The following is a 26072-nucleotide window of genomic DNA, read 5'->3' as shown; positions in this document are numbered from 1 at the left end:
AAGGGGATGTTTAACCCTCACTTTTCAGAAGAGGCGGATAAAGGTGGAATGAAACGTGCTCAGGAGCCTCTAGTTAATAATTGGTGGACTTGGGATTCATCAGGTCTGTGAACTTTGAAGCTCTCTCTCTGTATCACTTGGTTAGACACAAAGGAAAAGGAAGGAAGGAGGCCGAGCATAACAATTTTAAAGTCGCTTTTGCTGTCATATAATTTTCAAAATTATTCCTCTGAAGTTTGATTATATGCCTTAAATGTTTGTAGAATCATTTAAGAGGATATATTAAATCCAACACATTTGATAACTCGAAATAATTGTTAAAGGCATAGTTTAAGTAAAAGTACTATTAAAATAACCCTTATTATATTATATTTTTTAAGTTTTTTAAACTGCTTAACTGACTGAGCCACCCAGACACCCTTACAGTAACCTTTTTTAAAAACTGCAAACATTAAGATTTTTTAGTAACATTTTGGGAAACAGGATTTGCAAATGGTTTTTTACATGGCAGTGTATATGCCCACCTATGAAGAGCTGGTTATAGAATTTGTTTAGATAATTCAGAGATGGGGGAAATAAACCTCTTTTGCTTTAACTGTTTGTCTGAATATTGTCAGAGTGATATTTGGATAAGAATTAGCCAATTAAGTACCTCAGTTTTCCACTTGATTGGACATGCAAAACATAGCAAAAATGACTTATGGATTAGTTCTATGATTTTTAAAAGTAGATTTTAAGACCCTTACCTTACAGATTTAGTCACTGTTTTCATGTCATTAAATCATTTTTTCTGAATTTCTGATTTATATGCACCATATAGATGTGCTTAAATAATATTCTATTTTATGATTTTCTGTTGATGGTAATATTGTCAAGAGAAATCCTCAAAAGTCATCTTTAGTTGCAGTTTTCCATTCTTACTAATTCCAACAACTTCAATCACTGCATTCTAACAACACCTTGGATTCCATAGGCCAGTAGTTCTAAGGTTTTAATTGAAGTAATTTCTCACTTGAGACTCAGGATGTAGCTACTTCTACAAACTGGTGACATTACATGGTGGCCAAAATGCTAACATAGTATTTTTAAGTGCTTTTTGGGGCGCGTAGGTGGCTCAGTCAGTTACACCTCTGCTTTTAGCTCAGATCATGATCCCAGGATCCTGGGATCGAGTTCTGCTTTGGGCATCCTGCTCAACAGGGAATCTGCTTCTCCCTCTGCCTCTGCCTTCCCCCTGCTTGTGCTCTCACTCTTTAATAAATAAATAAAATCTTTAAAAAAAATTAAGTGCTTTTCAATATGAACTTGGAGAATTTTACTTATCATAGATCCAAGGTTGGCACACTTTCTCCGTAAAGGACCAGGTAGTAAATATTTTAGGTTTTGGGAGCCATGTCCTCTGTGTGGCAATGACTCACTTCTGTCCTTGCAGTGCAAAAGCAGCATAGACAACAGGTACGTGAGCAACTGCAGCCATGTTCCACTCAAGTCCATTTGTGGACACAGAAACCTGAATGTCACTTGCTCTTCATGTGCCATGAAGTACTATTCTTTTTGGCCTTTTTAACCACTTACAAATTTAAAACCATTGTTTTTGCTGTCTAGAAGCAAACCCTAGGCTGGATTTGGTCATAGCAGGCCATAGTTTGCTCACCCTTGCTTTAGAAGCTTAACTAACTTTTATATTCTCTTGGTTGTATAACCATATTAGGCAAAAGAAGGACACAATTTTTTTTTTAAAAGCTGCCAAACGATTCCTTATTAAGACGTATTTCACATTATTATGACATGTTTTTTTCAGATGTCTTTCTCCAGTTCTTTACATTTGAGAGGTTAAATACATTTGCGGGGGGATTCTCTCCTTGACATGACTGTCATGTAATATGTAATCCTTTTAAAGTTTTGCTGTCTGGAGACTTTTGTAGCCCTAAATAAAGGCTATTAATTATAAATATAATTATTTCATCACGCATCTGTTAAAACACAGTATGCAACAGTGAACCAATTCACATTTTATATTTTCTAAGCCATTAGAAAAGATCAACATTGTTAAACCTGCTTTGTAATGGCATAAATTCACAGGAACATTTGTTTCAATTTTCAGGATGGATATTGCAATAACATTCAATACCCATACTATGAGTAGTATGGATAAACTAGCACATTTGCTTCATTATGTTGAACTGCCATATTCATTGGAATTCTATTCGGTTTTATTACTTACGTTCTCTGGTTATAGTTTGAGATCATGAAGCAAATCATGACCGTGTTTTCTATAATTTCCTTGTACAAAACAAGGATTTATCAGATTAAGTAGTATCTTAGGTGACAGTGAGAGGAATTGTTGCATAAATGTTTTCATTGCTTTTTGAACTTTGAAAAATTAAGGCATGAAAAATAAGTATCTGTACAGACTTTACTTATCCTAGACTTTGAGGCAGGGAATCTTTCTCTGAGCGGGATATGCAAATGGGACCTAACCCATGCATTTGATTATTAGGGCTCCTTCTCCAGCCTGTGCTAAAGTGAGGTTTATCTCTTACCATTGCACTTGCTCTAAGTAGGTCGGTGCTTCCTGCACCAGCCTCAGAAGGAATGTTCCATGTTGGTAGATCAAGGAGGCAATGTCTCTGTGTTCAGTCAATGGTTATCCACAATGAAATAGATTTCCTTTGAAACCAGGGACTTTCCCAAGCAACAGGTGTGCTACTGTTCATTGTTAGCATCTACCTGCCACAAGTGTGAGCCAATACTTGCCACTACCATCCTGCCTATGACCTGGGTCCTAAGCATAAGTGGCTACTGTCCCAGATGGAAGAGGGACAAGAAGCGGCTCTTGTTAGAAGTGCTCAGTAATTTTGGAGAGTCAAAAGAAAAAAAGCTGCAATTTTTTGCTGAGACCCTGCCTCACTTCAGAAGGATTTGACAAGTTTGCAAGAATATTTTGAGGTTAAAAAAAAAAAAAACAAGAAAAAGGTGCATAAAATAAGGAAAAATATCAAAGGAAAAGAAATCGAGGAAAATGATATGAAAGCAAGGGTAATATTAGCAAACCTAGTATTTATTGTAAATTATGTATAGTTTCCAGAGCTGGGCCACAGATTTGACTCTAAAGTTTTCCTAGTTGTCTAAAAATGAAAGAAACCAGATTCCTAGTATCCGTGGAGTATCCTACAGAAACAGATTAACAGATAAACGTAACCCCCAAGATGGGTCCTCAGCCAAGGACTGAACTGTAACGTGGGAGACTGCATTCTAGCCACATTTGTCCCTGAATTCCTCATGTTAAGTTGGAAAGCAAGGCTGAGGGAATGTGATCAAATGCTCGATATTAGTTCTTTACCTCTGCTTTACGTCAGTATATGTGTCACTTTGATCAAAAGGATATGTGCCTATGCTTAAAAATCAAACATACAGATGACTTTTTAATTAAAAAGCAACATCTCTCAGCTCCACCCTTGCTATCCAATTCTTAACATCCATGCCTTTGGGCAGCCCCCGTGGCCCAGCGGTTTGGCGCCGCCTTCAGCCCAGGATGTGATCCTGGAGACCCGGATCGAGGAGTCTCACATCAGGCTCCCTGCATGGAGCCTGCCTCTCCCTCTGCCTGTGTCTCTGCCCCCACCCCCTCTCTTTCTCTCTCTCTGTCTCTCTCTGTCATGAATAAATAAATAAAATCTTTTTTAAAAAATCCATGCCTTAAAAAAAAAAAAAAAATCCATGCCTTTACTTTTACATTGTCCAAGTGGCATGACATGTACATTTGGTTACACAATCCTTGGTCCATTTTCTTATCTTTTTTTTTAAGATTTTATTTATTTATTCATGAGAGACACAGAGAGAGAGGGAGAGACACAGGCAGAGGGAGAAGCAGGCTCCCTGCGGGGGAGCCTGATGTGGGACTTGATCCTAGGACCCCAGGATCACGACCTGAGCCAAAGGCAGACACTCAACCACTAAGCCACCCAGGTGTCCCCCTTGGTTCATTTTCAATAGTATATAGATTGTAAGGTTGAAAATCAAGTGGATATTTACATTGCTATAACTACAGTGGACTGTGTATGCCTGCACTAAACTTAGAGGTGCAAAGGAAATGAAATCTCTTATTTTCCGTAACTGATGGGACCTTAATCGTGAACCTTGATCCTTCTGTGGAGTGTGAGAATGTTCCCTTGATGATGAATCAATATCATCATGTCGTGGGTCCCCAAGAATGCCTCACACTTCCAGGTTCAGTGATTCACTGGAAAGGTTTGTAGGACTCAGTGGACAGTCTGACACATAGTAACAGGATCCAGAGTAGCAGAGAGAAAAGGCATCTGAAGTCTGGAGGAGATCACAGGCAAGTTTCCAAGAGTCCTCTGCCAGCAGAGCCGCACAGGATACACCTGTTCACTCGGCACCCAGGCTTTTCTGGGGGGGCTGGTCACTGTGCACCCCTTCCTAGCATGGACCACAGTGCCAGACTCCAGACATTTATGGTGCCACAAACCCTCTGTGTCAATGAGTGGATGCAGACACTCCCCAAATCCAGCTTCCCAGACACCAGCCTGGGGCCTCCCTAAGGACAGTAGGTTCAGGCTTCTAACACTTTCCTGCTGCTTACATTCTTCTGTTTAGTGATCTGTGAATTCAGAATGTGGCTCCTTACGAGGTCTGGTTTAAATAGCCTCTATAGAAGTTTGGCTTAGTATGTTTAAGTTAGATGCTGAATCTCCTATATTCCTTCTGCTTTCTCTTGCTTGTCTCTAAATTGTGTGTGTGCGTGTGTAAGTGTGTGTGTCTGTACGTGTGGTGCATCTCCATGTGGTAAGTGTGTGATACGATGTGTGTATGTGGTGTGATTGTGTCTATGTGCACAGGAAAGTCTGTGGGGTGAGATGTGTGTCAATGTGTGGTATGCATGTGTGTTTGAGTGTGGGTAGTGTGATGTGTGTGTGTGTATGTGTGTCTGATGCACCTGTGTGGGTACGTGTGCTGGTGCAGGGGGAGGGAAAGTGTGCACTCACAGAGACACAGGAATGGCTGGGATCCTTGCGTGCCTTCTGAGTTTTCATCGATTTGTGCGGCAGTGTGGCCAGGAGACTGCTCCGTCTGGCTCATGGAACAGGGTGGTCCTAGTGCTGACTGGTGGTGACCACTTCCACTGCTCACAAAACCTCTGGCATGGTCCCAATGTCTATGGTAATAAAATCACCACAGCCACCAGCTCTTGGCTCTCACCGTCTCTGCGGGCTGGGCACAGATCCCAGAACATTCTGGCTGGAAGCTCTGTCATCACCGCAGCTGGTGACACCTTCCTTCTGTCCTCCTCCTTCTCTGCTGCAGCTACGGAGACACCACCGTCTGTCCCACAGCTCCTTCTCAGAGCCACACATTGGATGAGGCCAAAGCTAGGCCACTTCCCACCTTCCCCCAAGCCCTCTGACATTCTCCTGAACTCTGAGAACTTCTAGGCTCACAAGTACACTCTGTAAGTCTGCACATCCCAAAATCACTTGTTATCATTCTCCTAAATTGACAAAGAATTTGAGGTTGAAAAATCCTTTCCACTGGTCTTTAAAAGTATTTCTACTACTTTAGTAGTAGAATTATTATTTCCCTGTTTGCTGCTCCAGGTCTCATTCTCTTCTTGATCATGCCTTCCTCCTGAGCCTTCAGAATTTTCTGGTCCTGCAGGGCACAAAGGCCCCTCCTCTGCTGCAGCCTGATGGAGGTTTCCAAAAGTGCCTGCGAAGTTCTCCTCAACCACCCCTGTCTTCCGCTCTCCTTGCTCTTACGGGTTTACACGGTGCTACTTTTTAAAAGTCATTTTTTGGTGCCTCAGGAAAGGGAGGAGGTACACGTGCCTGCTCAGCCTCCCAGCTCTGATAGGTGGCCCTTCTATGTGTGCCTCCTCATGGTTCCCGGCTGCCTTCCAAAAATCCTTTTGACCATGATTGCATGGGTGTTTTCATTCAAAAATCATTAATTGAGGGGCACCTGGGTGGCTCGCTGGGTTAAGTGCCTTCCTTTAGTTCAGATAATGATCCTGGAGTCCCAGGATTGAGCCCTGTGTTGGGCTCCATGCTCAGCGAGGAGCCTGCTTCTCCCTCTGCCTCTCACTCTGCCTGTACTCTCTCTTAAATAAATAAATTTCTAAAAATCTTTAAAATAAATAAATAAGTAAATATCATCAATTGAAATTGCAGTGAACTTAAGAAAGCTATTTCAGTTTTTAAACAATTGAATGAACCACAGTTGGGAGATTACTACATGTGAATGTACTACATGTTTGAATTAATAAGCTAAAGGTCATCCTAGCGTACTTATGAAAATAGTTTTGATCCACCAGACCCCCCAAAAGAATCCTGAGAAACTCAGGTTCTGTAGGTTATATTTTGAAAATTGTTGGACTCCACATTACTTTCATTATAATTCTATAGTATCAATAGATTTTCGAAAGTGTACTAGGGGGTACATTTATGTTACATTTTGTGCACCAAATACATGTTGTTTTTCTCAAAGGGTCCATCTTGCTGGGACGATGTCCTAATCCCAAACCGGATGACTGGTGAATGCCATTCGGCAAACTGCCCTGGGACTACAGCCGTGAGTACCTGGTCAAATCCATTTTTTTCATTGTGGCATCTTCAGTATTTTGTGGGAAATTAGAAGAGAGACAAGAATGCCAACTGACTTTTCTTCCATCTGACAGTGTTCAGCAAAAGTGTCACCAGATTCAAAGTATTTATTGAGTTGCCCCAAATTCTACATTGTTCATTGCCATCCTGTCATTTTTCTAGAGGCTTTACCACTTTGGGTGACTGTGTTGAAACATGTCAATTAAAAAAAAAAGAAAATAAAAGAAGCATGTCAATTTAAATTCCTTCCAAAGTGATATTCATGGAATATAAAGAAGAGCCACTTCAGAGCCTAGCAAAGAAAAAAAAAAAAAAAAAGTAGCAAAGATATAAGGTTAGTCTTTGTGCCAATGCTGTGATATTTTGTCTTTATAATAATTCAAAATTGCTTTCTTTCTTTATCTCTTTCTACCTTTCTTTTTCTGACATACATAGTGGACTTTAGGAAATCCCATATGGATGAGCAGCTCTACAATTGAATGACCATCTTCTGTTCTCTGCAATCCCCATCCCCTTTGCAAACATGTGCCATAAGTTTGATGTTTCTTAAAGAGCAGATATTTCTTAAAAGAGATACTAAGTGCTGAACTCATTTTTTAAACCATTTTCTATTGGGATCATGTTTGTAATTTGTATATTGTTTTACTTTTTTACCTCAAAAATTCCTGGATCTATCATCGTCTGATTGTGTATATATCTCCTGAGCTGTAAATACTCTTACGGTGCCAACCCAAATGTCAATGTTAGTTCACAAACTGTCACAGCCAGCTGGCAGTTAATATCTTCTCTAAGGAACAAAGTCTGTCAGTAGCAACAGGTACAGCATTTGAGCTAGAATCATTAGGCGTGCCTCCTCTCTCCAACCTGCGGGGCGATTGCAAGGAATTGAGTGAGCAGTAGGCAGCACTAACAATCATTTTCCATCAAACAGGGGTGAGGACCGCAAACAGATTTTGATTCATGCAAATCCTGAAGAAAAATAATGACTTGTATGTCAGTCACATATATCGCGGCATTATAGTCTTATAAGTTAGCTACCAGGATGAAATGAAAGTATATATATTTATGGAACAGAGATCTTAGGTAGAATTACATATACCTGTATGCATACAGGTGTAATATATACACATTATACTATACAATATCTCTTAATTACAATTACATGCAATAATAACTATATCTCCATCCCTCTATCCATTCACCCATCTACAACATACACACGTTATCTGTTCTGTATAACACTGTGGCCTCTGTATCATCTTTACCGTAATTTGAGGTCCTTTGAAAATCGACTGTAATTCCTGACAGTCTGACTACCTCGCCTGGACCTTGATATTAATTGGCAGGATTCAGTCACAGCCGGATAGACACTTTTGCAAGGATTGAGCTTCACATCGGTCAAAAGGAGAAACTCTGTTAAGTGGGACCTAGGAGTGTTTCTTTTGCTCGTTGTGCATTCTACTTACCTTATATATCAGTACATGGAATTCAGTGTAAATTAAGTTATATCGTAGCTCTATCTGACAACATGGTGAGCTGATACCCTTCAAAATCTTTTCAGTGCGCACCATATAAAAATACTGGACTAAATTACAAACATGCATTTTTAAAGGAATGGCTGTGCTGAGAGCTTAATAAGAAAAAGTATATATATCAGAACTAGGAGAAAGTTTTCCAGGGGGAAAACTGTGTTGGCTGAAGCCAGCCACCCCCTTGGTAGTAACTACTGATCTCTGGGAGCTAGAGCCTAGGTGGGCAGGCATCCATGGAAGGCTATAGCTGAGTTTATGGCTTCATCAAGGTGGCAAATGAAACCACAGAATCCTACATAGAGCTAGTACCCATAAAACATGATACCCTTGTGAGGTCTACCAGAGGAGAGGAAGTGCTAGCTTCCTGGAGAGGCAGTGTGTGCTGTCCCTACCACCCCTACCACCCCCACCCCTGCTCACTGTAATCTCCTGTTCGCTGTTCCTCACCCATGTGCACCTGCTCTATTGGCCGCCCAAGGTCTCACAATGAACCAGATCCCAGGCAAATTCAGACTCCCCGAGAAGGAGGACAGCCCCTGCCCACCTTCCCAGACCACTCTAGGATTATACACATCATCCCCAGCCCAGGTTGAAGTCTGACCTCATAATTGAGTCTGCATTCCAGACGAGAAGGTCTGTCCACAAAACCCTTCAGAAATGAGCCTGCTCCATGGTGCCCTGAGGCATGTGCTACTGGTCCTGAGGCTGACCCCCTGCAGCTGGAAGCCACCCATTTCTGTTTGCAGCCCACCTCAATAGGATGCCCCTGGTGAAATGTGGTGAAGCCTTTATTATCACATGGTACAGGGCATACTGAGGAAGTGTGTCCAGGATAAGGGGATTGAAACCATCAGAACCGTCAGCTGAAGACTTAAAAGAATAAGAAGAAGAAAAAAGAAAGCCATGAAGCAAGAGAACCTTGCCCAGAAGCCGCCAGTAGATGCCCCTCAGGGTCCCTTTGCCACCTGGCTGAGATCTATGCCTACGCAGTGACAGGGGAGACACAGGGGCCACCTTATTTGATGTCATGGGTGTTGCTATGCATCTCAGCACAGCCAGGGTGGAAAGGAGGGGTGGGTTCTGCTATAGCTGTGGGGGTCAGACAGCTTTCCCCAGGGAGGGGGGGGACAGGGAATGTAGCACAACCCCTGCCAGCTTGCACACAAGCTCCCACGGTGTCTCCCCACCACCTCTCTGGACCAGAGGCTTTCTCACAGTCCCCTCTCAGGTATGAATACATCTCTTTAGAGCAAGGATGAATGCTGAGTGAGTTCCCACCCTCCCGTGGCCAAAGCCCCTCTCTGGTGTGAACTACCAAGTGTGTATCTTATGCCGGAGACATGCCACATTGGCTGCACTCATAAACCCCTACCAGCATGTGACCTTTCTGGTGACAGGTGACACAGGAGCTCCTGAAGGAGTTCCCATTCCAGGCCTTTCTGCTGTCTGGACTTCCAGAAGGAGGTGGGGGCTTTGGCTGTCTCATACTTACTGCACTCAAACAGCTTTCCGTGCTTGAAACTTTCTGGTGCCAAACAAGAAGAGTGTTTCTAATGAAGGCTTCCTCACTGGCGTTGTTCATGGAAGGCTCTTCTCTGCTGTGCACTTTCGGAGACACCTCGCACTCCTGACCATGTGGAATTGTGCTCTCCGTCAGTTGTCAGGTGGTAAATAAAGGCTGCTTTTCTTGGAAAGCCTCCTTACACACCTTGAATTTGTAGGTTCAAGTCTGAGTCTTGGGTGCCTGGGGCAGGTAACGTTCTTGCTGTCCAGTGCCCAGGCCGACTCACCACACACACCCCTTTTGGGGTTGGAGGCCTCAAGTCCCAGCAGGAGCAACAGTACAATGTTGTCCAGTGTATACACCATAGATGTGCCCTGGGCTTTGTCCAGAAGCCCCTCTTCTCCCAGGAGAGGCACACAACCACACCCTCCAAGGTCATCAGTCCCAGCCAATTTCAGCATCTCCATGGCTGTCATTGGAGCCTCAGGCTAGGAGCTTCTCAGAAGCTGTCATGTTTACCCTCCTGGGAAACAGCATCTGGCCCCGTGATCTACTCCATCTAGTGGTTTTCAACATCTAACCCTTGAAGCTAAAGATCATTTGAATTGCCTAAGATAACCATCCCAGGGATTGAAATAAAATACAGATGTCAAATTAGTTTTAAAAAAAGAAAGAGAGAATAGTGAAGTAGAGGAAAGTGGGACAGATAAGTAGCACGCTCACACATGCGCACGTGAGTACACACATGCATGCACAAACACACACACACACACAAAACGATAGGATAAAACCAAATACAATGGTGATAAAATAAAATTTAAATGTACTGAACTTTAAAAGATTAAGATTCTGGGGATCCCTGGGTGGCTCAGCAGTTTGGCACCTGCCTTTGGCCCAGGGCGCGATCCTGGAGTCCCGGGATCAAGTCCCACATCGGACTCCCGGCGTGGAGCCTGCTTCTCCCTCTGCTTGTGTCTCTGCCTCTCTCTCTCTCTATGTCTATCATGAATAAAAAAATAAATAAATCTTTAAAAAATAAATAAATAAAAGATTAAGATTCTAAGACTAGGTTTAAAGTAGAAAATCCAGCTCTACATGAGTTACAAAAGATACACCTAAAACATGAAAACAAAAGCATTGGGAGTAAAAGAGTAGAAAATGACATACCAGGCAAATATTTTCTCTTTTTAAATTATCCAGATTTTTTTAATTTTTATTTATTTATTTATTATAGTCACAGAGAGAGAGAGAGAGAGAGAGAGAGAGAGGCAGAGACACAGGCAGAGGGAGAAACAGGCAGAGGGAGAAACAGGCTCCATGCACCGGGAGCCCGATGTGGGATTTGATCCCGGGTCTCCAGGATCGCGCCCTGGGCCAAAGGCAGGCGCTAAACCGCTGCACCACCCAGGGATCCCCATACCAGGCAAATATTAAACGAAGCATAGCTTTAAAAAAAATCTATTTATTTTTAGAGAGAAAGATTGAGAGTGAGAGCATGCAAGGAAGGGGAGAGGCAGAGGGAGAAAAAGAATCCTGAAGCAGACTCTGTGCTGAACCCAGAGCCACATATGAGGCTCAGTCCCAGGACCCTGAGATCATGACTTGAGGTGAAATCAAGAGTCAGCCACCTAACCGTTGGAGCCACTCAGATGCCCCTCAAAGGACAGCTTTTGAAACCATTTTAATTGCATATAAAATCAGTTTTTAGGAGAAAAGGCATTATTAAAATTTGTATTTATATATATTCTTTTTTTAAGTTTTTATTTTAATTCCAGTTAGTTGATCTAACAGTGTAATATCAGTGTCAAGTGTACAATATTCAACATTCCCATACGTCACTTGGTGCTCATCACAACCAGTGCCCTCGTTTGTCCCCATCACCTATTTTCACCCACCCACCTTTCCTCTGATGACCACCAGTGTATTCTTTAGAATTAAGAGTCTTTATCTTTTTTAAAAAAAAATCAATTTCAATTTAATTAACATATACTGTAGTATTAGTTTCAGAGCTAGAATTCAGTGATTCCATCAGTTGCATACGACACCCAATGCCCATCACGCAGTTACCCCATCCCCCGCCCCATCGACCTGCCCTCTGGTGACACTCAGTTTGTTTCCTAGAGTTAAGAATCTTTTATGATTTGTTTCCCTCTCTGTTTTCCTCTTACTTTATTTTTCCTTCCCTTCCCTTGTGTTTAACTGTTTTGTTTCTAAAATTCCACCTATGAGTGAAATCATATGGTATCAATCTTTCTCTGACTTATTTCACTTAGCATAATACTCTCTAGCTCCATACACATCCTTGCAAGTGGCAAAATTTCACTTTTTAATGGCTGAATAACATTCCATCATGTATATAATTATAATATATATAATATTCCAGCATACAAATAATTATGTTATATATAATATTCCATCATATATATACATGTATGTGTGTGTGTGTGTGTGTGTGTGTGTGTGTGTGTATCACACCTTTATCCATTCATCAATTGATGGACACTCGGGTTGCTTTTATATCTCAGCTACAAAAAATGCTGCTATAAACATAGGGGGTGTGTGTATATCCCTTTGAATTAGTGTTTTTGCATTCTTTGGGTAAATACCTAGTAGGATGATTGTTGGATCATAGGGTAGTTCTATTTTTAACTTTTTGAGGAGCCTTCATACTGTTTTCCACAGAGCCTGAAATGCCAGTTGGCATTCCCACCAACAGTGCATGAAGGTTCCCCTTTCTCCACAAACATCCTTACCAACACCTGTTGATCCTTGTGTTTTTAACTTTAGCCATTCTGACAGGTGTGAGGTGATATCTCATTGATTTGCATTTCCCTGATGGTAAATGATGATGAACATCTTTTCATGTGTCTGTGGGCCATCTAGATGTCTTCTTTTGAGGAATGGCTTTCCAAGTCCTCTGCCTAGGTTTTAATCGGATTATTTGTTTTTTGAGTGTTCGGTTGTGTAAGTCCTTTGTATATTTTGGGTGCTAACCCTTTATCAGTTGTGTCATTTGCAAATATCTTCTCCCATCCTGTAGATTGTCTTTTGGTTTTGATGATTGTTTCCTTTGCTGTGCAGAAGCTTTTTATTTTGATTTAGTCCCAATAATTTATTTTTATTTTTGTTTCCCTTGTTTTAGGAGACATATCTAGAAAAAAAGTTGCTACAGCTGATGTCAAAGAAGTTATTGACTGTGTTCTCTTTTAGGATTTATATGCTGTCATGTCCAACATTTAGATTCTTACTCCATTTTGAGTTTATTTTTGTATTATGATGTAAAAAAGTGATCCAGTTTCTTTCTTTTACATGGTACTGTCCAGTTTTCCCCACATCCTTTGTTGAAGACACTGTTTTCTCCTTTGGATATTCTTTCCTGCTTTGTCAAGGATTAATTGACCATGTAGTTGTGGAGCATTTCTGGGATTTGTTTTGCTCCAGGGATCCAAGTGCCTAGTTTTTGAGTCAGTACCATACTGTTTTGATTACTGTAGCTTTGTATGATAACTTAAAGTCCGTCATTTTGACACTTCCAGCTTTGCTTTTTGTTCTCACAGATTGCTTTGGCCATTTGGGATCTTTTGTGGTTCCACACAAATTTTAGGATTGTTTGATCTAGCTCTGTGAAAAATGCTGTTGAGGAGGGATTTGATATTTGATATTTGATATTTGATAGGGATTGCATTCAATCTGTAGATTGCTTTAAGTAGTACAAATATTTGAGTAATAGTTCTTTTAAAATCCATGATCATGGAATGTCTTTAATTACTTTTGTCATCTTCAGTTTCTGTCATCAGTGTTTTAAGTTTATTGATTTATTTATTCATGAGGGACACACAGAGAGAGGCAGAGACATAGAGGGAGAAGCAGGCTCCCTGTGGGGAGCCTGATGTAGGACTTGATCCCAGGACCCTGGGATCACCACCTGAGCCAAAGTCATATGCTCAACCACTAAGTCACCAGGCGCCCCTCATCACTGTTTTATACAGGTCTTACACTTCTTCGGTTAGGTTTATTCCTAGATATCTTGTTATGTTTTGTGCAATTGTAAATGGGATTGTTTTCTTAATTTCCCTTACTGCTGCTGTATTAGTGGTATATAAAAATGCAATAGAGTTCAATACAGTGATTTATATCCTGCAATTTTAGTGAATTCATTTATTGATTTTAGCAGTTTTCTTGTACAGTCTCTTGGGTTTTCTATATGTAGTATCATGTCACCTGCAAATAGTGTGAAAGTTTCATTTCTTTCTTACCAATTTTAATCTTTTATTCCTTTTTGTTGTTTGATTGCTGTGGGTAGGACTTCCAGTACTGTGTTGAATAAAAGTGGTGAGAGTAGATATCCTTGTCTTATTCCTGATTAAGGGGAAAGCTCTCAGTTTTTCATCAAGTATGATGTTAGCTGTGGGTTTTTCATAGATAAAGTTTATTATGTTATGGTATATTTCCTTTAAACCTATTTTGCTGAGGGTTTTTATCATGCATGGATGTTGTACTTTGTCAAATGCTTTTTCTGCATCTGTTGAAATGATTGTATGGCTCTTATCCTTTTTCTTATTTTTTTTAAGATTTTATTTATTTATTCATGAGAGACACAGAGAGAGAGGCAGAGACACAGGCAGAGGGAGAAGCAGGCTCTATGCAGGGAGCCTGATGTGGGACTCGATCCTGGATCTTCAGGATCATGCCCTGGGCTGAAGGTGGCACTAAACCGCTGAGCCACCCAGGCTGCCCTATCCTCTCTCTTATTTATGTGATGTATCATTGATTTGTGAATATTGACTCATTCTTGCAACCCAAGAATAAATCCCAAATGACTGTGATGAGTGATTTTTTTAATGTATTGTTGAATTTGATTTGCTAGCATTTTGTTGAGAATTTTTGCACTGTTCAACAGGGATATTGGGCTGTAGTTCTCTTTTTTAGTGGTGTCTTTATCTGGTTTTGGTGTCACGATAATGCTGGCCTCATAAAAAGGAAAACTTCCTTTTCTGTTTCTTAATTGTTTGAGAAGGATAGGTATTCACTCTTCTTTAAATGTTTGGTAGAATTCATCTGTGAAACCATCTGGTCCTGGACTTTAAGTCTGTTGGGGTATTTTCTTTGCTGGTTATCAGTCTCTTCAAATTTTCTATTTCTCTCTGTTTTGGTTTTAGTAGTTTATATGTTTCTAAGAATTTATCCATTTCTTCTAGGTTATCCAATCTGTTGGTATATATTTTTTTCATAATATTCTCTTATAATTGAATTTCAGTGGTTTCAGTTGTTATTTCTTCTCTCTCATTTGCGATTTCATTTATTTGAGTCCTTTCTCTTTTTTTTTCTTGATAAGTCTGGCCAGAGGCTTATCAGTTTTGTTTATTTTTTTCCAAAGAACCAGCTCCTGATTTCTTTGATCTCATCTCCTGTTTTTTTAGTACCTATATCATTTATTTTTGCTCTAATATTGTTTCCTTTCTTCTCCCAATTTTAGGTTTTGTTTATTGTTGTTTTTCTAGCTTCTTTAGGTGTAAGGTTGGTTTTTTTTTTTTTTTTTTTAAGATTTTTCTTGCTTCTTGAGATAGGCCTGTATTGCTATAAACTTCCCTCTTAGATCACTTTTGCTGGATCCCAAAGGTTTTGAATCATTTTGTTTTCATTTTCATTTGTTTCTATGTATTTTTTTTTAATTTCTTCTCTTATTTCCTGGTTGACTCATTCACTGTTCAGTAGCATGCTATTTAACCTCCATGTATTTGTGATCTTTCTGGATTTTTTTCTTGTGGTTGACTTCTAATTCCATAGCATTGTGATCGGAAGGGATGCATGATGTGACTTTGGTCTTGAATTTGTTGAGGCACTAATATGTAATCTATTCTGGAGAATGTTCTGTGTACACTTGAAAAGAATGTGTATTCTGCTGTTTGAGGATGGAGTGTTTTGAATATATGCATTAAATCCATCTGTTCCAGTGGCATTCAAAGCCATATTTTCCTTATTGATTTTCTATATAGCTGACCTGTCTATTGACTTAAGTGGTATGTTAATATTCCCAACTACTATTGAAATATTAATGATGAGTTCCTTTATGTTTGTTATTAAAGCTTTATGTGTTTGGGTACTCCTGTGCTGAGTGCATAATATTTACAACTGTTATATCTTCTTGTTGGATTATCTCCTTTATTATTATATAGTGTCCTTCTATGCCTCTTCTTACAGTCTTTATTTTAAAGTCTGTTTTGTACATACAAGTATTACTTCTCTGGCTTTCTTTTAACATCCATTTCTATGATAGATGTTTCTCCATTCCCTCACTTTCTATCTGAAAGTGTCTTTAAGTCTAAAACAAGTCTCTTGTAGGCAGCGTATAGATTGCTCTTGTTTCTTTGTTTGTTTTTCCATTCTGTCTCCCTATGTCTTTGATTGAGAGTTTAGTCCATTTACGCTGAAAGTGGATCATTGATAGACATGCATTTTTCGCCATTTTATTACTTCTTTTGTGGTTGTTTCTGAAGATTTTCTCTGATTCTTTCTTGCCTTTCATGCTTTGCTGATTTTCTTTAGTAATATAATTTGATTTCTTTCTCTTTATTCTTTGCATATTCATTAGTGGTTTTTCATATATGATTACTGTTTGGCTTGTGTCTAACCTCTTCTGCATATAGCAGTCTATATTAAGTTGATGGCTGTTTAAGTTTGAGTATATTCTTTTCTCCTCTCCTTCTCACATTTTAGGTATATGCTATTATATTTTTTATCCTTTCTTTTGTGAGTTCATTGACTTATTTCCTACAGAATCATTCATGTTTGCTGCTTTCATGTTTTCTACCTTAATACTGTCACTTTTGGTTTGTCCCTTCCAAAGAGTCCCCTTTAATATTTCTTGTAGGGTTGGTTTAGTGGTTATGAACTCCTTTAGTTTTTTGTTTGTCTAGGAAACTCTCTATCTCTCCCCCTATTCTGAATGATGGTCTTCTTGGATAGAATATCCTTGGCTGCAGATTTTTCCCATTCAGCACTTTAAATATATCATGTTACTCCCTTCTGGCTTGCAAAGTTCCTATTGAAAAACCTCCTGCTGGCCTATGGGGTTTTCCTTTGTAAGTTACTGACTTCTTATGTGTTGCTCTTTTAATTTTTTTTCTTTATTACTACATTTTGCCATTTTATTTTTATTTTTTTAATTTATTTTTTATAGGTGTTCAATTTGCCAACATATAGAATAACACCCAGTGCTCATCCCGTTACTATGCATCTTGGTATGGGTCTGTTTTTGTTTATCTTGATGGGAGTTCTCTGTGTCTCCTAGATCTGGATATCTGTTTCCTTCCCCAGATTGGGGAAGTTTTCCAACTGTTATTTCTTCAAATAAATTTTCTACCCCCTTATCTCTCTCTTCTTCTTCTCAAACTCCTACAATACAAATATCACTACATTTGGTAGGGTCACTGGGTTCCCTAGTCCCTTCTCATTTTGCATAGTTCGTTTTTCTCCCTTTTGCTCAGCTTATCTCCTTTCCATTACTCTATCTTCTATATCACTAATTTGTTCCTCTGCTTCTGTCCTGCTGTGCATTCCATCAAATGTATTTTCATTTCCTTTACTGAGACCTTTATCTCTGCTGTTATTCCTTTTCACTTTGTTAAGGGTCTCATTCATGTCTTCTACCCTTAAGTCCAGTGAGTATCCTTATGATCATTATTTTCAATTCTCTATCAGACATGTTCCTTATATCTGTTTTGCTTAGCTCTTTAGCCATGGCCTTGTCCTGTTCTTTCATTTGGAATAAATTTCTGTCTCCTCATTTTGTCTACCTCTCCATGTCTGTTCCTATGTGTTAAGAAAGTCAGCTATGTCTTCTGCTCTTGAAAGTAGTGACTTTATGAAGAGGTCCTGGAGTACCCAGCAGTGCAATATCCTCTGTTCACCAGAATCTGATACTTCAGGGATGTCTCATATACGTCGCTTATGCCCTACCATAGTGTTTGAGTTACTTATCCTTTCAGTGCCCTCATCTAAACTGACTCTCTGCTTGTTATGAGCTCTTTTTGCTCTCTGTAGCATTAGTGGGACCCAGGCAGGCCAGCTCTGAGGGGATGTGCCCACCCAGGAACTTGAGAGCAGTGTTAGCAAAATTTGCACTGGACCACTAGTCCTATGCCAGATCTCACAAAGTGCTGTAATGCTGGAGGCTGTATGCCATGATGGCCCATGGCATGAGACGGGTGAAGGCACATGGTTGAGTGTGGCAGAGTAGCTGGGTACTACACAGCAGCAGTACATTATTAAAAATTTAAAAAGCATTATTAAAAATAGATTTTGATAAAAGCTTCAATAACTCAGAAAGATATAGCAGTTTAAAAATTGTATGATCTTAGTAATATGGACTCAAAATATATTAAGGACATACTGTCAAGATTAATCAAGTATATGGATAAATCTGGTAGGAGGGTAGGATATAGTAACATTAAGCTCTGAGGGGTTGAGAGCTCCAGCAGCATAATCAGGAAGCATGTGGCAGGTCAGTACAACCAGTGACTAGGGTTGCTTCATGAACACTGCACCCGACACCTGGAGATGCCTTCTTTTTTTTAAGCATATATAGAACATTTCAACAATTGATCATATTTTAGGGCATTAAGCCATTTGAATAACACTTACAAAAGTATAACCCTAGGGGTGCCTAGGTAGCTCAGTCTGTTAAGCGGCTGCCTTTGACTCAGGTTATGATCACAGAATCCTGGGATCGAGCCCCACACATTAGATGCCCTGCTCAGTGGGGAGTCTGCTTCTTCCTCTGCCCCTCACCCCACTCCTACTCTCTCTCTCTCTCTCTCTCTCTCACTCTCACTCTCTCTCTCTCAAGTAAATATCTAAAATCTTTTTTTTTAAAGCATGACCATGAAAGTCTCTGAAACATAGAAATTCAATTAACTTAGTCAGTAAAAGTCCAACTGGAAATATGAAACCAAACAACAATGAAAATATACCACATATCAAATCCTTGGGGATGTTGTTAAATTAGAATTTAAAGGGAGTATTTAGGACCATCTAAAAGAAGAGAGAATACAATTATGTAAACATATTGTTTAAAAGGTAGAAAAAGAAATTGTTATATCCAACTATTTTTCTCTTATTTTTAGTGAACATTAAATAAAGGAATTGAAGGCATGCACACTTTTTTGTAACCAGTGGCTGGCAGAGCACTCAGTGTGAGAAATTTAATTCATTCTTTCTCTTTCTTAAAGTCTTTTTTTGTGAATTCCATTTTTACAGTGCAGCTACATATAAACACTGACTCCTGTATTTTCTGTGTGTGGTATTTGTTTCTTAAGAAGGTGAGAAGATAGGCATTTTTTAAGTAGTTTATCATATTTAAATTTTCAGGGTATTTTAACTTTTTGACAGTATTTTATACACTCACATATTTATGAGGATATATTATATTCTCATAAAAAGTTAAATTTCTGTCACTTGAGAAAAATATCCATATACTTAAAATTCAAAAGAGCAAGGTCTCTAATGTATTCATAATTAATATTTATACACTTAAAGATAATCTAACTAGATCATTTTAAGTAGCAGTGAAATCTAACCTTGGCTTTTAAGATTACAAATATAAACTTGACCCTAACTGCACTTTAGACATAGAAATCTGTACCTAATTCAGTTTTACACTAATCGCTGTTATCTAAGGAAGGAGCATAGCATTAGATCTGAAAGGCATCTTACCTTTTTATAAAAAGAATTCCAGTCAACTCAGAGGGTATATATGCTTCAGATTTAAAGAAGGACAAAAATCACTTAGGATTTTTTCCATTACTGAAATTAAATCAACTTTGGATATGACATAAGACTTTAAATTTTGGGGGGACCCGTGTGGCTCAGTGGTTGAGCTGCTGCCTTTGACTCAGGTCATGATCCTGGAGCTCTGGGATTGAGTTCTGCATCAGGCTCCCTGCAGGGAGCCTGCTTTTCCCTCTGCCTGTGTCTCTGCCTCTCTCTCTCTCTGTGTCTCTCATGAATAAATAAATAAGATCTTAAAAAAAAAAAAAAAGACTAAATTTTCTTTGTAAATCTTCTTTGATATTTTATGTATCATACCTTAAACAACAAAGATATTCATGTCTGTCCATGCACTGGGGATATGTGGTTTACTTAGTTGCACACATGTAGGCTAGGGCATACCGGGAGGTCCCACTCTCCAGGTGTTATTTCTGAGTTCCAAATTATAACTTAAGAGTGAGTATCCCTTGTTCAGAAAACAGTCTCCTGTGAAAACCTCTGACTTAGTAGTGCTTTTGTGGTAATAAAGGGTTTCTTAGCCAACTGTGAGAATGTCGCCTTTTCCCTTATACCTTATAGTTGGACAGCAGGATCTGGGAGAAGGAGATAGCTCCTTAGATGACAAAGGAAAAATTAAATCATGTCTTTGTCTTAGTTTGTCCAGGCTACTCTAACAGAAATACCATAAACCGGTGGCTTATAAAAAAAAGAATACATTTATTGCCCACAGATCTGTAGGCTAGGAAATTCAAGGTGAAGGGCCTACTTCCCGATTCATAGATATCATCACATGGTGGAAGAGACAAGGGCTGTTTCTGGAACATCTCTTAAAAGGCACAAATTCCATTCATGAGCTCCCTGCTCTTATGATCTAATTACCTTCTAAAGAACCCACCTCCAAATACCATCACCATAGGGATTAGGCTTCCATATTTCAGTTCAAGGGAACACAAATATTCAGTTCATAGCAATCGTCAAAGTAATAAATGGGCTAAGGTCAATATTTTTGTTCTTGATAAGGAGTATTATTTTACGACTTAACAACCTATAAATACATTATGTTTTTGAGTGGTAATACTGAAATCTCATGTAAAATAATGTATTTTATGCTTAAAATTATTTGACTTTGATAGGTGTTAAACTTTTGATAGGTTTTACAAGGAACTTTTGTTACTTATCAGAAACAGTTGAGAAGACCTCTTAAAATAGCTCAAATGAGATTAGATGCGAAAAGCTATCCCATAAACTATAATAAATAGCATAATTATTAAACTCACTGTAAAAAATGGAAAGCTCCATCTTATTCAACATGAAATTTATTTTTTATATTTTCCCCTAGTTGGGCTCAGTATATGTCAACCAGAACATTAGTTTGAATAAAAGTTAATATTACTAGTCTATATCTGATTTCATCTTCTGGGGAGATGTTGACCAAAATGATATGAATAGTAAATAAGAGTTATCACATACTGAACAATTTTCATAGAGAGAGCATTTGGGTAGTTTATGTCCAAAAAGTTTCTAACTAATATTTTAGTTTAATCAAATGACTCTCCTCATGGGATCTGTGTTTCTTTTGGTTGTTTCTTTTTTTTTTTAATTTTTATTTATTTATGATATTCACACACACAGAGAGAGAGAGAGGCAGAGACACAGGCAGAGGGAGAAGCAGGCTCCATGCACCGGAAGCCCGACGTGGGATTCGATCCAGGGTCTCCAGGATCGCGCCCTGGGCCAAAGGCAGGCGCCAAACCGCTGCACCACCCAGGGATCCCTCTTTTGGTTGTTTCTATTGCTGTTTTAGATTTGATTAGAATCTCACAAAATGAAACTCAAGATTTCTCAGGATGGTTTCCTGGTATAGACTCTATGTTCTTATTTTTTCCAGTATGTAATAATAATGGAAAGTTGACTCCTTAAGGAGAGATCACAGGTTGACCAGGTATCCCTGAGATAGTTACAAAAGACAGTGTTTATATGCAAGATGTAAAAGTTGCTACAGGCTCTGTAACCCTGTTCTGCTAAGCCCATCCACACATCGCAGTAACCAACATGGGCACAGACATTTCTGACCCCATTTAAACAATCCCAGCCCTCATGGCTTCCATGAACCCCATCTGTCTGAGAGGGCAGCTGGTCACCTAAGTTTGGAGGGAAGAGAATAAAAGCAGAAGGAAAAGAGGAGAGAACATATGGTCCCCACTCATTCTGCCCTGATATTTGGTCGAAGAGAAATGGTCTCCCTGTCCTTACAAACACTGTAATGTTTTCTTAATTGTAAATAAAATTGAATTGTGAAAGCTTTGAAGTCAAACTCAGATTATGATTGAATGGTATCTAAGCGTGACAAAGTGGTCTTTGTTGTCTGACATGCAATTTGGGTGACAAACTAGAAACTTCGTAGAACATTTTTCAAAAACCGATCAACTATTCAGACTCAAGGACGGTTCACTTTTAAACTAAGTTTGTAGCACTCAAGAACAAAAAGTGTCATTTTTTAAAGAATTAAGGTAGGAATTGGGAGATAGATATTTTTGTTAGAGTCACTGAAGATTTTGCAAATTTAAATTAAAACCTAAAAATGTTTATTTGTAAAAGTAAATTAGTCTACTATGAAAAAAAAAAGAGTTAGCTTTTAAGAGTGCTAAAGAAATTGAGGTCATTTTCAAGAACCTAGGGGTACTTGGGAGGCTTAGAAGCCAAGACTCAATTCAAGTGAACTATTTTTCTGTGATATAAGCCTCCTTTTGTCTGGGCTCTTTGATAATTTGGTGGAAAATTATATCAACAGCCACCTCCATGTAGTTGTAAAAGACTCCTGTGATGCTATTCCATGAAACAAATCTCCAGGAAATGAAACCAGGTACCAGAAATTAATGCATGTGCAACAGAATCCCTGTACACACAAGATAACCAGTGTCCACGCCAAGTTTCCACACATATAACCTTGATTTAGTTGATGCTATTGTTCAAGCAAATGTCCAGTTTCCATCATATATTTTTTTGAGTATTGAAAATAATTCCTTGCCTCCTCAATTCCAGGAAACTCCAGTTCTGTGTGAATTGTCAGTAGGGTTTTTCACTTGAGGACCTGTGATTCTCTGTGTTATAGTCTGTATCTCATTTTGCATATGATAGAAGAAAATCATGCCTCTTACCACTACACTGCATAAGATGAGCAAATGAAAACTTACTATCCCTAGAGACTCCAAAAGTTACTTAATTTTTCATCTTTCCATAGAAAGATTCCAAAACCAGATATGTTAGTAAGAGCTGCATTGAAGGCTGTATTATGGCATTAGACAAAGGGCCAAGAAAACAAAGAAACAACAAAGACATTTATTGTGTTTAACTAGAAAAAGGTTCATTTCTAGACTACTAGGCTTTAGATTGGGGAGAAGGCATATTGATCTGCTAGGAAAGATAGCAATAGGTGTAATAACATAATTTCAAATAGATTTAAAATGAAATTCTAAGAACAGAAGCAAAGGAAGATTAAATAAATACCATGTAAACATCATCAAACTTTTCAACTGGGATGGTAGATTAGACCTAACTAGAAATAACAGGGATTAGGGACCAGAGGTTACTCTGTGATCACCTCTGTGCAGATACAGAGGCGGCTAATGGAGTGAGAAGAATAGAAGGAAGATGTGCGAGTGATAGGGCAAGAGAATGAGGACCGCTTCTCAGCCAGGAAATAGCCCTCTTGATCCTTCAGGCAGGTGATTGATGGCTCTCGGAGACCTGCACTTCATCATGCTGTGATGGAGGTCATTAAGAAACCATCATCTCTCTTACTCAGGTCAAGCTAGAGCTCAAAAAGTTATCAAGGGCCATGATAAAATTTAGTTTTTAAGATATATGCTGCAAAAAAAAAAATTAAAGCCAGTTTCCCAAATGTAAGATTTAGAATGAAAAAATATATACATGAAGAATGAAATCCAAATTGAGAAGAACCCCATGTGCTATTGACCACATGTGGTGAAACACTTATTTCCACTAATATTTCTTGGAAAACAAACATAGTTTGGGATCCTCAGATCTGATTTTCCTAAAGTAGGTAATAATTATCATCCCCCTCAATCCTCAGAATTCTGGAAAATAAACATGAGTTTTTTTGAGATAAAGAGAACACTTTTATGTTTAAAGATCATAAAGCAAAATATAATTTTTAAAATACATGTCTTTCCATTGAAAGAAATATAGTCACTTTCATAATAGGTACTTATTTGTTGTGCTAGTCACTGTGCAGAAAATAAAGACTGGCCGTCAGGAGCTGGGAACCTATTTACAGAGATAAGACTTTACAAAAATGACTGCAATTCGGATTCAACAGAGCAAATAAAAAACTTACCAAGCATGTCTTCTATGCCAGGCACTAGGCATAGAAAATCGAATATTCCATTGGCTGCTCTCACAGTTTGGGAAGAAATTCAGGGTGGAGTCAGAAGTGCACGCAAATGAAGATTTTTACCATGAGCTTAAATATTGTCAAAGATGAGTACAAAAGGCTGTAAAAATACTTCACTTAAAAAAAAAAGCTTCCACTTTGTGAATAAACAGAGAAAATAGACAAATTGGTGAATGAATGCCATGGAACAAGCACCAAAAATGCTTGTGCAAGTTCAGAGAAGAGAAATTTCCTCCACGGAGATGACCGAAGGAAAGGCTTCCTGGGGGAGGTGGTACCAGCCGGTGATGTTGGCAAGGTTGAGAATGTTGTGAGATAGAGAAAATAATAGGAAGAAAGGAATAGAAAATTGAGGGCTGTTCATCCCATGAATATTACTACTAGATACCAGGCAGTCTGCTCGGCTCTCCTGTGTGTGAAACCAACATTCTCTGCCTCCGTGGAGCTCTTCTCAGCCCTGGTGGCCTAGCACTTGTCATCAGGGAGGATGAAAAAGAAAAGCATAGGATGCTATGAAGACAAAGAATGGGGTGGAATCTGTGAGTGAGGGCACCCTTGCCTGGGAAAGGCAAGCTGGCGCTGAGGGCTGCAGGTGGAGTTAGCATGAGCTGGTAGTGGGGCAGAGGGTAACACCCGACAAGAAGGACCCTCTTGCAAGAGTCGGGCTTCAGGAGGAGCCTTTGAGAAGCATCTGGAATTTAGTGGTGACTGACAGGAGGAAATACAGTTCCCTTTTGGGGTGTTTGTTATTTAGTTTCCATGTAGAGGATTATAGTAGAAGTAACCTTGTGGTTTGCATGTAGAGGATTATAGTAGAAGTAACCTTACCATTGCTGAAGTTTGGGTATTTTGAAGGCTGAAGTAGTAGTTGAACTGGTTGGTATGATGGGTAGGATAAGGAACAATGCAAAAAAAAAAAAAAAATCTCAAAAGAACAGAAACAAAAGATAATTTTTATACAATTTGCTTATTGTCCTTCAATCCCCCCAGGGAACGTGTGAATAAAGGTAAATGAGAATTGGCATTTTGCCTTCCTTAAAACTAGAAACACAACATACAAATGAGATTTTAGTTTGTAACCGATTAGAAGCACCACACTTTTCCTGTATTTATTGGGTCATTAAGAGCAGCCATATGGTTGTCTTCCATCTTATCTGTTCACGTTTCTCCAGCATGTTCCTCAGTGGGAGTCTGCTTAGTGGTTGATTGAAATTCTATCTTTATCGGCAACTCTCCGTTATCTGTAATTGCCAAAAGTGGATGATCCAATATAAAGGGTTTCCTTTCCCTTCTCTTCCTACCACTCTCATTTTGTCAAATTTACTGGAAAACTGGAGACTTTTTTTTTTTTGCCATTAACTTTTGAAAATATTAAAGAGGGCAAAAAGTAGGTTACTACATGAAGTAAATTTTGAGTCTAGCTGAGAATCCATTTCTTCCTAAGGATAATCAAGCTGACTGAACTTCATGCTGAACAGTTTGAGGAGTACTGGACTGAGTTAAGAAGCATATCTGTAACTCCTTCTGTTTTTATGTGCACGTTAATTAACTTCTGTTCATTTCCAGCCTCCATTTGTGAAGCAAAGATTGTACATCATTCTTGATATTTCACTGAGTGTTTGTAGGATTCAAGACTCAGTAAAGCTTCCTAATTTTCAGAAATGAAAGATGTTCTGTTGAGATCTCATGACTATCAATATCTGTATATTTTCACATCATATTCAGAAAATGCCTATATTTTTTCTGGATCACAGAACTGTCATTTTCTCTTAGAGTTATCTAATTTATTCATTCCTTACCAGTCTTATAAAAATGAACTATTTCAATGAAGCAAAGAACCAATTCTCCATGTGCTTCTAACATTTCATTAAAACTTGCGTTGATGTTCATGAGAATTATAAATCTCATTAAGTGACTTTATGCTAAGCAATTAAAAAGCATATCACTTAGCACAGTGCCCCATATATGAAGACCCTTTAGAGAATCCATTCTAATTTAGTACTTAATAGTGAGCGGTATTAGTTATTATAAGGCATGCACTTAAATTTGGACATTTTCTTGATTGGACAATGAAATGTTTTAAATGCACTCACTTCTAAGGACTGTGGTGTAGTCACATGCTTGAATGATGAAATGTTTATCTCATATAGATAAAAGCAAATATAAATAGAGAAGAATGAATAATGGGGTTCATTGTAGGTCAGCAGTTACGGCATATGGCTCTATAAGAA

The 26072-nt window shown here is 38.9% G+C and overlaps 1 protein-coding gene and 1 long non-coding RNA gene across 6 annotated transcripts in view; one reads left to right on the top strand and one right to left on the bottom strand.

Moving 5' to 3' along the window:
* PRKN (parkin RBR E3 ubiquitin protein ligase) overlaps nucleotides 1-26072 on the top strand; it is a 1310777-nt gene that overhangs the window by 642517 nt on the left and 642188 nt on the right. Inside the window, exon 5 of the mRNA XM_038526511.1 lies at nucleotides 6508-6591. Coding sequence (XP_038382439.1) covers nucleotides 6508-6591 — 84 coding nt within the window. The remainder of the gene's footprint in view (nucleotides 1-6507; nucleotides 6592-26072) is intronic.
* On the bottom strand, nucleotides 6379-8735 carry LOC111095927. Of its 5 annotated transcripts, none has more exons than XR_005353773.1 (4): nucleotides 8603-8715; nucleotides 8090-8208; nucleotides 7278-7487; nucleotides 6379-6915 (listed from the first exon to the last, which is right to left on the bottom strand). It is a non-coding gene; the product is annotated as an uncharacterized LOC111095927 (long non-coding RNA). The 5 variants fall into 5 exon arrangements; XR_005353772.1 differs by having other exon boundaries at nucleotides 8613-8709; XR_005353774.1 differs by lacking the exon at nucleotides 8090-8208 and having other exon boundaries at nucleotides 8603-8735.

This window comes from Canis lupus, chromosome 1 (assembly GCF_011100685.1).
Source record: "Canis lupus familiaris isolate Mischka breed German Shepherd chromosome 1, alternate assembly UU_Cfam_GSD_1.0, whole genome shotgun sequence".
NCBI classification, from domain to species: domain Eukaryota; kingdom Metazoa; phylum Chordata; class Mammalia; order Carnivora; family Canidae; genus Canis; species Canis lupus.
This window is presented reverse-complemented; position numbering and strand designations above follow the sequence as displayed.